The sequence below is a fragment of the Panthera pardus genome, unplaced genomic scaffold (genome assembly GCF_024362965.1).
Source record: "Panthera pardus isolate Hobbes unplaced genomic scaffold, ASM2436296v1 HiC_scaffold_11, whole genome shotgun sequence".
Lineage (NCBI taxonomy): Eukaryota > Metazoa > Chordata > Mammalia > Carnivora > Felidae > Panthera > Panthera pardus.
The window spans coordinates 52,782,340-52,800,067 of NW_026526666.1; the positions used below are offsets into that span (position 1 = coordinate 52,782,340).

Consider the following 17,728-nt stretch of genomic DNA (forward strand, 5'->3'; position numbering starts at 1 on the left):
ATAAATATACAAATTCAGTGCAGGACAGCAATGCTTTAGAAACTCTGCTAACTAGCACATACCTGAAAATTCAGATATAAACACAACATGAAAGAAATGGGCCCGAATCGTTCATACATATACCCCTAGTATTAAATGTTGTGAATTATGATAGATTTTCATGTTTCCTGAGATAGACTTTAGTATTACTTTAGACCTAAAAGAAATCAATCAAGAAACAACATTTCCAGGCCTTTTAAGGTGCAAATCAGTGTATTGGGTGCTGTGTAAGGGATAATCTTATTGTGGGAAGCACACTAAATTAAACTGAGACCTAAAATTAAGTCCTGTTTGCTTATGAGCCATAGTCAGAGAGTTCCTTTTGTGAGCTTTGGTTTTCACAATCAGTAAAACAGAGAAAAATGCCTGCACTACTCACCTTTACAAGACTATTGTAAGTGTTAAAGAGGATAACGTAAAAGGATTTTTGAAAACTTTAAAGTGCTATATACCCATAAGATACCATTTTGGGTTTTTTTTTAATATGAAATTTATTGTCAAATTGGTTTCCATACAACACCCAGTGCTCATCCCAACAGGTGCCCTCCTCAATGCCCATCACCCACTTTCCCCTCCCTCCCACCCCCCATCAACCCTCAGTTTATTCTCAGTTTTTAAGAGACTCTTATTGTTTCCCTCCTTCCCTCTCTGTCCCCCATGGTCTTCTGTCAAGTTTCTCAGGATCTACATAAGAGTAAAAACATATGGTATCTGTCTTTCTCTGTATGACTAATTTCACTTAGCATAACACTCTCCAGTTCCATCTACATTGCTACATAACGCCATAATTCATTCTTTCTCATTGCCAAGTAGTATTCCATTTTATATATATAAACCACATCTTCTATCTCATTCATCCACTGATGGACATTTAGGCCCTTTCCATTATTTGGCTATTGTTGCAGGTGCTACTATAAACATTGGGTTGCAAGTGCCCCTATGCATCAGCACTCCTGTATCCCTTGGGTAAATTCCTAGCAGTGCTCTTGCTGGGTCATAGGGTAGATCTATTTTTAATTTTTTGAGAAACCTCTACACTGTTTTCTAGAGTGGCTGTACCAGTTTGCATTCCCACAAGCAGTGCAAGAGGGTTCCCATTTGTCCACATCCTCACCAGCATCTATAGTCTCCTGAATTGTTCATTTTGGCCACTCTGACTGGCGTGAGGTGGTATCTGAGTGTGGTTTTGATTTGTATTTCCCTGATGAGAAGTGACATTGAGCATCTTTTCATGTGCCTGTTGGCCATCTGGATGTTTTCTTTAGAGAAGTGTCTATTCATGTCTTCTGCCCATTTCTTCACTGGATTATTTGTTTTTTGGGTGTGGAGTTTGGTGAGTTCTTTATAGATTTTGGATACTAGCCCTTTGTTCAATATGTCATTTGCAAATATCTTTTCCCATTCCATCGGCTGCCTTTTAGTTTTGTTGATTGTTTCCTTCGCAGTGCAGAAGCTTTTTAATTCATGAGGTCCCAAAAGTTCATTTTTGCTTTTAATTCCCTTGCCTTTGGAGATGTGTCAAGTAAGAAACTGCTATGGCTGAGGTCAGAGAGATTTTTTCCTGCTTTCTCTTCTAGGGTTTTGATGGTTTCCTGCCTCACATTCAGGTCCTTTATCCATTTTGAATTTATTTTTGTGAATGGTGTAAGAGAGTGGTCTAGTTTCATTCTTCTGCATGTTGCTATCCCGTTCTCCCAGCACCATTGGTTAAAGAGACTGTCTTTTTCCATTGGATATTCTTTCCTGCTTTGTCAAAGATTAGTTGGCCATGCTTTTGTGGGTCCAATTCTGGAGTCTCTATTCTATTCCATCGGTCTATGTGTCTGTATTTGTGCCAAAACCATGCTGTCTTGATGACTACAGCTTTGTAGTAGAGGCTCAAGTCTGGGATTGTGATGCCTCCCACTTTGGTTTTCTTCTTCAATATTACTTTGGCTATTCGGGGTCTTCTGTGGTTCCATACAAATTTTAGGATTGCTTGTTCTAGCTTCAAGAAGAATGCTGGTGCAATTTTGATTGGGATTGCATTGAATGTGTAGATAGCTTTGGGTAGTATTGACATTTTAACAATATTTATTCTTCCAATTCATGAGCATGGAATGTTTTTCCATTTCTTTGTATCTTCTTCAATTTCTTCATAAGCTTTCTATAGTTTTCAGCATACAGATCTTTTACATCTTTGGTTAGGTTTATTCCTAGGTATTTTATGCTTCTTGGTGCAATTGTGAATGGGATCAGTTTCTTTATATTCTTTCTGTTGTTTCATTATTAGTGTATAAGAATGCAACTGATTTCTATACATTGATTTTGTATCCTGCAACTTTGCTGAATTCCTGTATCAGTTCTAGCTGATTTTTGGTGGAGTCTATTGGGTTTTCCATGTAGAGTATCATGTCATCTGCAAAAGTGAAAGCTTGACTTCATCTTTGCCAATTTGGATGCCTTTGATTTCCTTTTGTTGTCTGATTGCTGATGCTAAAACTTCCAACACTATGTTAAACAACAGCTGTAAGAGTGGACATCCCTATTGTGTTCCTGATCTCAGGGAAAAAGCTTTCAGTTTTTCCCCATTGAGGATGATGTTAGCTGTGGGCTTTTCACAAATGGCTTTTATGATCTTTAAGTATGTTCCTTCTATCCTGACTTTCTCGAGGGTTTTTATTAAGAAAGGATGCTGAATTTTGTCAAATGCTTTTTCTGCATCGATTGACAGGATCATATGGTTCTTATCTTTTCTTTTTTTAATGCGATGTATCACATTGATTGATTTGCAAATATTGAACCAGCCCTGCATCCCAGGAATGAATCCCACTTGATCATGGTGAATAATTCTTTTTATATGCTGTTAAATTTGATTTGCTAGTAGCTTGTCTAGAATTTCTGCATCCATATTCATCAGGGACATTGGCTTGTAGTTCTCTTTTTTTGCTGGGTCTCTGGTTTGGGAATCAAAGTAATGCTGGCTTCATAGAATGAGTCTGGAAGTTTTCCTTCCCGTTCTATTTTTTGGAACAGCTTGAGACAAATAGGTATTCTATGTCTCATAGAATTCCCCAGGGAAGCCATCTGGTCCTGGACTCTTATTTGTTGGGAGATTTTTGATAACTGATTCAACTTCTTCACTGGTTATGGGTCTGTTCAAATTTTCTATTTCTTCCTGTTTGAGTTTTGGAAGTGTGTGGGTGCTTAGGAATTTGTCCATTTCTTCCAGGTTGTCCAGTTTATTGGCATATAATTTTTCATAGTATTTCCTGATAATTGCTTGTACTTCTGGGGGATTAGTTATAATAATTCCATTTTCATTCATGATTTTATCTATTTGGGTCCTCTCCCCTTTCTTTTTGAGAAGCCTGACTACAGGTTTATCAATTTTGTTTATTTTTTCAAAAAACCAACTCTTGGTTTCATTGACCTGCTCTACTGGTTTTTTTTAGATTCTATATTGTTTATTTCTGCTCTGATCTTTATTATTTCTCTTCTTCTGCTGGGTTTGGGGTGTCTTTGCTGCTCTGCTTCTATTTCCTTTAGGTGTGCTGTTAGATTTTGTATTTGGGATTTTTCTTGTTTCTTGAGATAGGCCTGGATTGCAATGTATTTTCCTCTCAGGACTGCCTTCACTGCATCCCAAAGCATTTGGATTGCTGTATTTTCATTTTCGTTTGTTTCCATATATTTTTTAATTTCTTCTCTAATTGCCTGGTTGACCCATTCATTCTTCAATAGGGTGTTCTTTAACCTCCATGCTTTTGGAGGTTTTCCAGACTTTTTCCTGTGGTTGATTTCAAGCTTCATAGCATTGTGCTCTGAAAGTATGCATGGTATGATTTCAACTCTTGTATACTTATGAAGGGCTGTTTTGTGACCCAGAATGTGATCTATCTTGAAGAATGTTCCATGTGCACTTGAGAAGAAAGTATATTCTGTTGCTTTGGGATGCAGAGTTCTAAATATATCTGTCAAGTCCATCTGTTCCAATGTATCATTCAGAGCCTTTGTTTCTTTATTGACCGTGTGTCTATATGATCTATCCATTTCTGTAAGTGGGGTGTTAAAGTCCCCTGCAATGACCACATTCTTATCAATAAGGTTGCTTATGTTTATGAGTAATTGTTTTAAATATTTGGGGGCTCCCGTATTCAGCGCATAGACATTTATAATTGTTAGCTCTTCCTGATGGATAGACCCTGTAATTATTATATAATGTCCTTCTTCATCTCTTGTTACAGCCTTTAATTTAAAGTCTAGTTTGTCTGATATAAGTATGGCTACTCCAGCTCTCTTTTGGCTTCCAGTAGCATGATAAATAGTTCTCCATCCCCTCACTCTCAATCTAAAGGTGTCCTCAGGTCTAAAATGAGTCTCTTGTAGACAGCAAATAGATGGGTCTTGTTTTTTTCTCCATTCTGATACCCTATGTCTTTTGGTTGGCGCATTTAGTCCATTTACATTCAGTGTTATTATAGAAAGATATGAGTTTAGAGTCATTGTGATGTCTGTAGGTTTCATGCTTGCAGCAATATCTCTGGTACTTTGTCTCACAGGATCCCCTTCAGGATCTCTTGTAGGGCTGGTTTAGTGGTGATGAATTCCTTCAGTTTTTGTTTGTTTGGGAAGACCTTTATCTCTCCTATTCCAAATGACAGATTTGCTGGGTAAAGGATTCTTGGCTGCATATTTTTTCTGTTCATCACATTGAAGATTTCCTGCCATTCCTTTTTGGCCTGCCAAGTTTCAGTAGAGAGATCCGTCACGAGTCTTATCGGTCTCCCTTTATATGTTAGAGCACGTTTATCCCTAGCTGCTTTCAGAATTTTCTCTTTATCCTTGTATTTTGCCAGTTTCATTATGATATGTCGTGCAGAAGATCGATTCAAGTTACGTCTGAAGGGAGTTCTCTGTGCCTCTTGGATTTCAATGCCTTTTTCCTTCCCCAGATCAGGGAAGTTGTCAGCTATTATTTCTTCAAGTACACCTTCAACACCTTTCCCTCTCTCTTCCTCCTCTGGAATACCAATTATGCGTAGATTATTTCTCTTTAGTGCATCACTTAGTTCTCTGTTTTTCCCCTCATACTCCTGGATTTTTTTATCTCTCTTTTTCTCAGCTTCCTCTTTTTCCATAATTTTATCTTCTAGTTCACCTGTTCTCTCCTCTGCCTCTTCAATCCGAGCTGTGGTTGTCTCCATTTTATTTTGCAGCTCATTTATAGCATTTTTTAGCTCCTCCTGGCTGTTCCTTAGTCCCTTGATCTCTGTAGTAATAGATTCTCTGCTGTCCTCTATACTGTTTTCAAGCCCAGCGATTAATTTTATGACTATTATTCTAAATTCACTTTCTATTATATTGTTTAAATCCTTTTTGATCCGTTTGTTAGCTGTTGTTATTTTCTGGAGATTCTTTTGAGGGAAATTCTTCCGTTTTGTCATTTTGGATAGTCCCTGGAGTGGTGTGAAACTGCGGGGCACTTCCCCTGTGCTGTCTTGAATAACTTGCGTTAGTGGGCGGGCCACAGTCAGACCTGATGTCTGCCCCCAGCCCACTGCTGGGGCCACAGTCAGGCTGGTGTGTACCTTCTCTTCCCCTCTCCTAGGGGCAGGATTCACTGTGGGGTGCCATGGCCTGTCTGGGCTACTTGCACACTGCTAGGCTTGTGGTGCTGGGGATCTGGCGTATTAGCTGGGGCGGATCGGCAAGGTGCACAGCGGCAGGAGGGGCAGGCTCAGCTCACTTTTTCTTTCGGTGATCCACTTCAGGAGGGGCTCTGCGGCACCGGGAGTGAGTCAGACCCTCCGCCAGAGGGATGGATCCGCAGAAGCACAGTGTTGGGTGTTTGTGTGGTGCAAGCAAGTTCCCTGGCAGGAACTGGTTCCCTTTGGGATTTTGGCTGGGGGATGGGCGAGGGAGATGGTGCTGGCGAGCGCCTTTGTTCCCTGCCAAGCTGAGCTCTGTTGTCCGGGGCTCAACAACTCTCTCTCCCTTTGTTCTCTAGCCCTCCCGATCTCCGAGCAGAGCTGTTAGCTTATAACCTTCCAGATGTTAAATCCCGCTTGCTGTCCGAACACACTCCATCCGCCCCCTCCGCTTTTGCAAGCCAGACTCAGGGGCTCTGCTTTGCCGGTGGGCTGCCCCTCTGCCCTGGCTCCCTCCCACCAGTCCGTGGAGCGCGCACCGCCTCTCCACCCTTCCTACCCTCTTCCGTGGGCCTCTCGTCTACGCTTGGCTCCAGAGAATCTGTTCTGCTAGCCTTCTGGTGGTTTTCTGGGTTATTTAGGCAGGTATGGGTGGAATCTAAGTGATCAGCAGGACACGGTGAGCCCAGCATCCTCCTACACCACCATCTTCCTCCGACACTTGCTCGCAACAAATTCATTATTTTTTTAAAAAAGCATTTCCATTCAGAAATTTCCCAAACTACCACAACAGATAACCCCATCATGAAACTCTAAAAATCAATCTAAAACTAATTCTCAAAGTGTTCTATACAGGGGTGAGAAAACTACAGCCCACAGGCCAAATAAACTTGTTTTCTGTACAGCTTGTGAACTAAGAATGGTTTCTTACATTTTCAGAAGGTAAAAAAAAAAACAAAAACAAAAACAAAGAGGAAGAGTGTCCTGTGATACAAGGAAATTGCATAAAATTCAAATTTCAATGTCCATTAACATTCTCAAGTTTATTCATTTATATATTTACATATGGCTACAAGGTTGTGATAGGGACAGTATGGACCACAAAGTCTAAAATATTTGCTATCTGGGGGTGCTTGGGTGGCTCAGTTGGTTAAGTGTCCAACTTCGGCTCAGGTGATGATCTCACGGTTCGTGAGTTCCAGCCCCATGTTGGGCTCTGTGCTGACAGCTCAGAGCCTGGAGTCTGTTTCAGATTCTGTGTCTCCCTCTCTCCCTGTCCTTCCCCCATTCATGCTCTGTCTCTGTCTCTGTCTCTCTCTCTCAAAAATAAATAAATATTTAAAAAAATTTTTTTTAAATATTTGCTATCTGGCCCTTAAAGAAAACATTTTTCAATCCCAGCTATTGGCCAAAAACATTTTGTACTCCTTACTGCTGGGTACTTGAAAGGCAAAGGACACAAAAATAAAGAATCCACATTAAATATATCATCAAATTTCATTATATAGCACATTTACAATTGACATAAAAACAGCTTGAGGATCACGATCTAATTCAACTTCTCAAAGAAAAAGTAAGTAAGAAACTGAGTAAGTAAGAAACTGAGGCTTGGAGACCATACAGACCTGAAACTCATTTGAAGCCTATGCTTACATGCTCACTGCTCACTTCATTATGCCCAACATATCTTATTATCACAGGAGACATTTCACTGCTACTGTTGCCATTTTATTTAGGGGATTCATAGAGACATCGGTAGCCACAACTAAAAACTTATTATAATCTGAATCATCTCAATATTTCTATAGATCAGAACTTTAAAGAATTAGAGAATTATTTCAAATTACTTTTTCCATGAGGAAAACATTAGATATTTCTCATATGTGTGAGAGCATAAGCTTTTCAAAGTTTGTGTGAAACCTGGAATACATGAGCCTTGTTATTGTCAAAGCCTTTGTTATTTGTCAAAGTCAGCATAAGAACTTCTTTTACCTTCCAAAAGAAGTTTGAAGTTATTTGTGAACACCAAACAACACTCTAAATTTTGATCATTTTAATGTATAAGGATTAAAATGATGATCAAATTTTTAAAGTAAGAAAGAGATACTTTGGCTTAAAATAACCAAAACTTAATAATTTCTGAAATCCTTGAAAACTTTTTATGCAGCAAAATATCTTATATCTTGCCAATACACACATAAATTCAGTGCCACTATTTATTTAATCTCTGTATGTGAGTAAACTTTACTTAGAAGTGAAAATAGTAAAAAAAAAATTTTTTTTTCTCAAATTTTACATTTGGCTACTTTGCAAATTTCATCACTTGGGCAATTTTTCTACTCAGAAGTTAGATATACAAATATTTATTACTGAAATTTCATTTCTGGTAGCCGCAGTGGTTTACAGAGAACACATTCTGTCCTCTGACCTTCTGTCAAATTATTCATTCCCAGAATTACTTTTCCATGAATATATTAAAACTTCTCTAAGCAATGATCTCCACTAAGTTACTACAGAAATAGCATCAAATGGTGCCATCCAAGTTCCTGACTGTGACATAAACTGAGAGCAAACTACAGTAGACAAACCAATACATAGGAATTGTTTAAAACAGTATTACTTTTATATATCATTTGAACAGGTCACTTGAAATCTATACAAATTTTACCAAATCTATACAAATGTTACCCAAAAACTCTACTTTGCCAATCCCCAAAATTTCAAAGACCAGGTTAGTGTTCCAGACTGGTCTCGTCATCATAATCACCTGGACACTTGTTAACACTAGATTCCTAGACCCTCCATGAAGAAGTCAGTAGGTCTGGTGCTAAAGAATCTGTTTTCAAGAAGTCATAGATCAGTGGTTCTCAAAGTTTAGTCCCAAACCAGTAGCATCAGTATCACCTGGAACTTGATAGAAATGCAAATAACTGGTTCCACTTTATATCTTGTGAATCAGCTCCAAGTGAGAAGTAATGGCCTAGATAAATCTCATCAAGGAGACAAGTTTAAGAAGCATTTTGTAAAACATGAAGTATTCTTCAAATGTAAGATAGTGCCAAACAAATGGAAAATCAACAAGGATAAAAGAGACGAAGAAAAAAGAAAAAGAAAAAGAAAAAGAAAAAGAAAAAGAAGACTGAAAACAAAAACAAATGAACCTTAATGTATATCAAATTAACAATACAACCATGTGGGTAGAGGGGGAGGGATATCCTAATTAACTTTGGAACACAGTATTTTGGCCTTGTAACCCTTTGCCTTAGCACAGGCAAAATGAGTGTAAACAAATACTAGCAACTCTAGTTAGCATGCTTGTTTTTCACAGTGGTATAGGTTACCAATTCCAAAACTACTTTACATGTATTCCACGACTGAGCAAATGGGTTATATACTGTGGGAAATGGAAGCCAGGTTTCTTACTGGTGGAAGAAAGAGAAGAAAGAAGGGCAAGGAAGGGAGAGGGAAGGGAAGACAAGGAGTGAAGAAAGGAAAAAAGGAAAAAGGAAGACTAGAATGTATCCTATGGTTTGGGGCTAAAATGGGAGATATTAGGGGCACCTGGATGGCTCAGTCAGTTAAGCGTCCAACTCTTAGTTTTGGCTCAGGTCATGATCTCAAGGTTCATGAGTTCAAGCCCCACATCAGGCTCTACGCTGAAGGTGAAAAGTCTGCTTGAGATTCTCTCTCTCCCTCTCTCTCTCCCCCTCCCCTGCTGATACACTCCCACTCTCTAAATAAATAAATAAACAAACTTTAAAAAGTAATAAAATGGGAAATGTTAGTATGAATACCTACTCAATATATGTATATACAGATACAGAAATATAGATTTGTGTATATTATATATAAACCTTGCATATATTGTGTACATACATACATGTATCCAGTACATACATACACGTATCTGAGAAGGCCCAGATGTTTCAACAATGCCACTCAAGTAACAAGGAGCATCTAGCTCCCAGATACTGCTTTGTAAATACCATTCTCCAATAAAAAGGAAGCAGGGCTCCTTGGAGAAATGGCTGACTCCAGTGTTACGGCAAGGAAAGTATAAAATCAACCTGAAACATCCTGTAGCACTAAAGAGTAAGGAAGTCCTCAAAAAAAAAAAAAAAAAAAAAAAGGTGGGACACATCAAAATGACACAGGGGCCAGCTTCAATAAGTTCCCAGTGGTCAAATATGGGGCAATTTGACCAATAATATAAAAAATGAAAATAACTGATTATAGCTTATAAAATAAAATGAGAATCCATCCATGAGGGGTGCTGGGATGGTTCAATAGACTGAGCATCTAACTCTTGATTTTCATTCAGGTCATGATCTCATAGTTCATGAGTTCAAGTCCTATGTTGGGCTCTGCACTGACAGGGCAGAACCTGCTTGGGATTCTCTCTCTCCCTCTCTCTCTGCCCCACCCCACTCATGCTTCTCTCTCTCTCTCTCAGAATACATAATAAACTTTTTTAAAAATGTGGGAGTGGCTTTAGAACCAGGTGATGGACAGGGGTTAGAAAAATTTGGAGATGTGTGATAAAGAAAGCCTAAATTGTCTTGAATAGACTGTGAGTGGAAATGTGGAGTTTGATGACAGTGAGGGCACAAGAGGAAGTGAGTAACACAGACTGGAAACTGGAGGAAAGAGAATGTAATGTAAAGGCAGACAGCTAAGTCACACATCCACAGTTACATGGGAAGCACAGTCTACCTACTGAACTGGGTGATCTGCTGCAGGAAATTTCCAAGCAGGTGTTGAAGGTGCCTCTTGGTTTCCTCTTGCCACAAGAGGAGAGGTACACATTGAGTAAAGGGTGGTTAAACAAAAGAAACCAAGACTTGAGAGCTATGAGATGCCTGGCCTTTCCAGAGGGTAAAGATGTTAACACTAGGAAATAGCTTCTAAGCAAAGACCAGGGCTTAGAGATCTGTGGGCTTTTGTCTAATGGGGTGAACCCCAGTGAGAGCCACAGAAGGCTGTATGGTCTTGTGAGAGAACACAGCAGCAGACACACTGCTAGCTTAGACTGAAAGGATACAAAATGAAATGAAGCCATTGGACGTCCAAACTTGTGCTGACAGGAAGCATACGAGAAAACTCCCTGGCTACAGAGATATGCAGCCTTTCATGAAAAAGAACCTCAGAGGACAGAGCCAAGAAACATGGAGAATTAATTATTCCTGAGGTTGAGGTAATAGAGGGAATAAGCCTAAGGTGAGGAGGAGGGGGGATGGTCAAAGAGTGGGATCCTTGAAACTGAACTTATAGACAGAGCATGCTTACCAGTAATGACAAGGTCTACAGTAGGTCCATGAGAATGGGTGAACCAGGTCAGGTGAAAAAACAAGAATAGTGAAAGAAAAGCCTTTAAGAAATTGATGATCATCCATATAGAAGTGGAAATCACCAAGAATGGTGACAGGGTAACAGTAAAGAGACAAGGTAAACTAGGTATTAGCAGTTACAAAAGTCTAAACACCTTGGATGACCCTTACTTATTCTTCCACTTCAATTTCTCACCATCCCCCAGCTTTACAACCCAACCACACTTAACTTTTCTTGTCCACAATGTCCAGATGTGACTGTGGGACTTTGCAAATGCTCTTCATTCTACCTGGTTCATTCTCTGCCCCCTTGTAACCCAGGCAGATAACTTCTAGTACCTGTATATGTTTTCACAAGTCCCTATGTTTATTACATCACAGCACATTGAAATTATTATGTTCTCTGTCTTTACTGTTAGCTCCAGAAGGGTGAGGGCTGTGTCTGAGTTGTTCAACATGGTTCCTCACACTGAACTCAGTGGCTGGTGCACACAGTAGGATTTTTCTCCCAGGTCAAAGGTAAAGCGTCTAAAGAAGTAGCCTATTTCTATGGTATCTCTCCTTTGGATTCTTTGACAAACATTAATATCTGACCTCAAACAATGCTTTCCCTTAAGGGACATATTTATAGGGCTTTAAATCCCTTATAAATGTTAGGTTTTGGTTCCTTTTAAAAACTATTCTTATTTACACATGGAAGCATTTGAAAGATTTCTCTCATGAACTCTAATGTCTGCAGAAGGGCATTTTGATTAAAAACTCTTCTTATAGTAACCACCTTTATGGGTTTTCTCTTCCATGGAAGTCTTATTCATTAAACTGACCATCTCTTCCTCATGATTTGAGGAGTCTTATTTAAATTATTTAGAGATACAGTGCCCAGAGATGCAGACAACACAGAATTTAAGGCAGAAACAGCATTGACAATTGGTAAAATGGATATATTAACCCAATCATACAAAGGAGAAAACAATTAATATGGCAAAAAGGAGTAAGAAAAAAACCCACAATGTTCCTCCAACTGCATGCAATTATGACAAGTTTTCCTGTACTGATATTTTTAGAAAATTGAGTTCAAAATAAAAGCAGGTCAAAAGAATCTGCTAAATTCATCATGTAAGTTGAAAAATCTAGTTAATTTATCATAGTTTTCTCATTTTCTGAGTCTGACCCAGAAAAACCATCATGTAATGAATAGACCAATGGTTACCTGGCTGACTGAAGTGAAGTGAAAATTCTCAACTGTAGCTAAGTTACTATGCAATTTTGTAATGTTCTATATTCATGTATATTTTTTTCTAAAAATGCAGACCTCAAGACTTAACTATAGTCTATACATAATAGTAAGATTTTGATAATAACAAAATGTAAATACTTGCACATGGTCACAGAGCTCTTAAACCAAGCATGCTGCCCTAGCTTGCTGACAATATCTGAAATTCTCTTGAATGGGCACCCAGTGAGTTTTTGATCACCATCCAAAATATTTAGGTCAGCGTAGGAATGTGCTACATTGCAAAGTAATTCTTTTCTGTGAGCTAAAACCTATTTTGCTCAATAAAGCAGGAAATTTTCTGTTCCAAACTTCAAATATATCTTTATCTACCACAGTGCTTCCTTTCTTTCCTCAGTACTCAAGGTTGAGGTGAGCTTCCTTCAAGACCAACCTTTCACCTGTGCTCTTTTCCTGGAACTTGTTTATTTAAATATTCAACTCTGTTATAGATCTTCAATAGTCCCCCTTCTACTACATCTTCAAACTTTCCCTCCCTGCTGGGTCATTATCTAGAAGCAAGCTCACTCTCTCCTGTCCTTTAAATGCCCACCCTTGGCTGTGCATTACCCATTATTCCTCTGTCCTTCCCACTTTACAACCTCCACTACTTTGGGGGACTCTAGAGGTTTGTAGCTCAGTCATTTCTATTTTGCACATTTTTCTAGGTTTCCTGGCTGCCCAGAATTTTGTGCTGCTGAAACACTGGCAGCTAGGGCACCTTTTCACCAATCAGATAGTCCCCTTCAGGATCCTCGCCTTATTGTGAATTGCACAAAGAAGCAAAGGCTAGCAGGGCCTTCTACAGTCATCTAGAATTAGAATTAAGCTGCATAAGTTATCCCCACCTAAGGATTCCACAACAATCTTGTGTTCCCATGGCTTCATGTGCCTCCCAAACAGACAACAGTAACCACTAAAACTGAAGCCCTATACCTATCTGCCCCAACCACCAGCCTGTGATGCCTCAAAGGCAGAAATCATTACTATCTTTTTTTCTCAGCATCTTTAAGTTTCTTTCTTTTCAAATTATTTTTATTGGGGTAAAATATACATAACATAAAATTTATCATTTTGAGTGTACAGTTCAGTGACAGCAGTACATTTACACTGTTGGGTAATATAAATCCAATTCCAGAACTTTTCTCATCTTCCTCAACTGAAACTCTATACTTATTTAAAGGGGAACTCCCATTGCCCCTACCCCTAGTCCCTGGTAACTACTATTCTATTTGACTCATGTTTATATGGACAGTTTCTAGCATGTCGCCCCTCAGTGGTATGATCCCAATAACTGCAGAACTGAAGGAAATGAGTCTCTTTCTCCTTGAGCATCCCACAAAAGGACAAATTAGAAAAAAAATTTAAAGAGCTAAAATTTACAAAGGAATGATATGTATTATCACTGGAATTATTAGAACACTTGAATGATGTGTTAGCTAGAATTCTAAGTGTATGGCTATCTCAAACCACCATCTTGGCTCTCTAGCTAGCACAAATAAATATTGAGCACTTCTATTTTTAAGCGAATAAAATGATCAAATACGAAGAAAAAATCTACCTGAAAAAGAAACGTGTAACAAGTTTTTCCCCTCCACTCAAATATCTAAGACCCCTGAATTGAGTTCATACTTCTTTCAGAATATATTCCCATAGATACAAAAGGAAATGTAGGGATAGGAGAGTTTTAATAATCCACATCTGTGTATGGAAGCTCTTGCATTTAAAAGAAATTATGTCATAGAAATTTCCAAATTAATTTATTTGGTACTTACAGAACATATAAAAGATGGACCTTAAGGTCATAAGCCTTGAAAGGATTCTTAAATAGTGACTCCATATAGCAGATGAATAATTCCAAGTCCTCTTTCGTCCAGCACTGTATGTTCCAGTTTGCACCTGAATTAAAAATAAACTACATTAAATCTGAAAAACATTCTGAACAACTCAGTGAAAGAGAAGAACTAAATTAAATTTACCAGTGTTCTGATACAACTTCCACTGCCTATTCTGAGAGAAAAAGAACCGGCTCTAACCAGTGGTATGTATCTGCCCAAGTGGTCTAATCCCTTAGGCCTTCAGTTTCCTTTCTGGTAAAGTAAGAGACTTAAATTCAATTACTCAAACTCTTTTTATTTTTTTAATCTTGAACTACTTAAGTAGGACAAAAGACCTCAAAAGTCATCTAGTTCAGTTCATGCTTGCTTTCTAAGAGAAAAGAAAATATTCAATATCAAGATACAAGCACATGTGGAGCAGTATTTATGTGTCTGCTTTAGCAATAAAAGCAAAGTGATTCACATGTGAACGGTGATTCATGTCTTAAATTCTTGTTATTGTAAATTACAGGCCCCAGGTATAACTGATGCAGGCATACTTTCAATGTGCACTGAAAAACTCACCTGGCAATAAATTATTGGCGGGTTGTAATTTAAAAAGCAAGAACAGCAACAATCATAAATAATGGCTCACTTAAGACAACACTAACGTATTCCCCAAACTTGAAGGATTTCTAGCTGGTAGGGATTTTACAACAGTGTTGAACCATTATGAAGTAAACAGCATGTGTGGCAGAATAATCAGCTGAAATCCTCAGTAACCACCACTTAACCTACCGATTTCAGTTACAAAAATTTAAAGTGAGAAGTGACTAGTTATGCAAGCTTTATTTATGTGTAAAACTGAAATCTACGGCATCATAGGGACACCTGGGTGGCTCAATCTGTTTGGCTCAGGTCACAATCTCACGGCTTGTGGGCTAGAGGCCCTTGTTGACAGTGAGAAGCCTACTTGGGATTCTCTCTCCCTCCCTCTCTCTCTCTACCCCTCCCTCCCTTGCTTCAACACACACCTGCACGTGCTCCCTCTCTCTCTCTCAAAAATAAATAAAACTTAAAAAAAAATCTATAACATCATAATCATTTCTCTTCAAAAGTGAAGTACTAACATTTTTTGGATCATTTCAAAGCTCATCACAAAGACCCTGCCTTAATAAGTTCATTCTTGGTATATCCATTGAATTGCTGGAATGGCTAGTTAAGTTCCCCTACAAATTAAAAAAAAATGCTTCAATTAAAATTAAGTGAATGTTATGTGGTGCCTGGCTGGTTCAGCCAATTAAGCATCTGACGTTGGCTCAGGTCATGATCTCATGGCTTGTGGGTTTGAGCCCTGCATTGGGCTCTGTGCTGACAGCTCAGAGTCTGGAGCCTGCTTCGGATTCTGTGTCTCCCCCTCTCTTCCCCTCCCCCACTCGCATTCTGTCTCTCTCTCCCTCAAAAATAAATGAACATTAAAAAAATGTTTGATATTAATAAAAAATTAAGTGAATTTTATTAATCAATGGTTATGGACTCCATTGGAGACACTGGGAGTGATTACTACTAACTTGTTTTAAAACTCTGATTTTATTGCATATTTATACTTTGTTCTTAAGCTGATTTCAATAAACCAGAGTGTTTCTTCCATCTAATCAGTGATGCTCAACCAGTGGCAATTTGGCCCTCAGGGGCATCTGGCAATGTTTGGAGACATGTTTTGATTGTCACAACTGGGGAAGGAGCTACTTGTATCTAGGTAGAAGCCAGGGATGTTGCTAAACATCCTACAATGCACAGAACAGCCTCCCCATACCCAAGAATTGTCAGGCCCAAAATGTTAATAAGGTTGAGGTTGAGAAATTCTGATTAACCCTTAACAGAAGTGCTATATTTATGCTTGCCTTTACTTTCATACTGTAGGTCTCTTTGTATTACTGAGTCAATGGATGCTGTTCTGTTAGCTTTTCCAGAAGGCTTGGAAATAATTTTGTTGTTTAGATTTTCAGATGTAGAATTATTAATTATGCTAACTACATTCAGTGTGCATTATACTTGAACAACAAAACCCCTTGATTTAAAACATGGATTGGCTGCAGAGAGATTCTTTGCTTGAACAAATATTATTCATAAATGCTTTAAAATTTAACTACTTCTGATGTGCCTGGCTAGCTAAGTCTGTAGCGCATGCAACACTTAATCTCGGGGTTGTGAGTTCAAGCCCCATGTTGGGTGTAGAGATTACTTTAAAAACTTTTTTTAACCTTAAAAATTTTTTTAACTAATTCAACAGTTGAATGTTTTGAATATTTAATATATTTAACAAAATAAGGGGTGATTTTTCTATTTTAAAGCAAATTTAGTGGTGCCTGGGTGGCTTGGTCAGTTGAGCATCCAACTCTTGGTTTTGGCTTAGGTCATGATCCCAGGGTCATGGGATTGCACCCACATTGGACCCTGGGCTGAGTATAGAGCCTGCTTAAGATTCTCTCTCCCTCTTTCTCTCTCTACCCCTTTCCTCTACACATGCTCTCTCTCTAAAATAAAAAATAATAATAATAAAATAAGGCAAACTTAGAAGATTACAAAAACCTGACTTACAGGGTATAGGTAAGAGTTCCCTCATTACATTTTTCTTTTATTTTTATAACATATCAAATAATTTGGGGCTCATTAGTTTGGTCACATAACGAATCATAATTTTATTACTAATATAAAATGATGATATGTGTTAAGAATCCCATCTATAAGACATCTATTTTATACAAGTTTCAGAAAACGAAAACATTTTGTTTAAAACAGTTAAAATAACATCTAATGTTCACAACATTAAAATACTTACCTATTTGTTGGAAAACTAAAGAATTCACTGTTGCAACAAATGCCTTCCCTTCCACGTCATCTGCATGTACAGAACAGTTTTTATCTTCCTCGCTCCAAAGGCAACAGTGAAAAGTTGTTTTGGAAGATAAATTAGAAAAGTAGGTACTACTTGAATTAAATTTAGCTTCAACAACTGCCTCATAATGTTCATTCACATTTGAAGTGTTCTTTGAGATTCCAGTAGGCAAGAGAAAGTCATAGGTTGTGTTTGGTGGCATGCATGACAACTTAAATCTCCAGGGAGTAACTGGATATTCCAAGTTAAATGCAGTTATCAAATAAATAAATTCTGTCAGGGTATTAAAAAAGACACATAGAAAAATAATTAATAACTTTGACCAAGACATAAATAGGAAGTATCTAAGATTAAACCATGTAGTGCTCAGTAGTATTTAACTGTCTTAGTGCCCAATCCGTGCCTAATGCCAGCTCTGGGTTTCCATTACACAATGTATTATACATTAGTTCATAGAGATAACCTCACTCTTAGCACCTCTTTTTGGAAATTCATGCTTCATTTTCCTCATGAATCTAGCATTATATATTTATATTTTAATGAAAAAACTATAGCTCAATATTTCAATTACCTTTTCTAAAAAAATATTCTAATGAACTTCCAGTATAAGAGAGAAATATCTGAATATGCAATTATATAAACAAGTATTAAAGTTCTGGTTTAATATTTTTTTTTTAATGTGTATTCATCCATTTGTGAGAGAGACAGAGAGCATGAATGGGGGAGGGACAGAGAGAGGGAGA

The 17,728-nt window shown here is 38.1% G+C and overlaps 1 protein-coding gene across 7 annotated transcripts in view; it reads right to left on the reverse strand.

Annotated features, from left to right (window-relative positions):
- LEPR (leptin receptor) overlaps positions 1-17,728 on the reverse strand; it is a 97,231-nt gene that overhangs the window by 58,326 nt on the left and 21,177 nt on the right. For all 7 annotated transcript variants that reach the window (XR_002079838.2, XM_019448997.2, XM_053894295.1 and 4 more), the window contains 2 exons: positions 16,929-17,258; positions 14,045-14,168 (listed from right to left, as the gene is read on the reverse strand). Coding sequence is in view for 6 of the 7 variants with exons in the window: in XM_019448997.2 (XP_019304542.2) it covers positions 14,045-14,168; positions 16,929-17,258 (454 nt within the window). In the remaining variant the exon portion in view is untranslated. The remainder of the gene's footprint in view (positions 1-14,044; positions 14,169-16,928; positions 17,259-17,728) is intronic.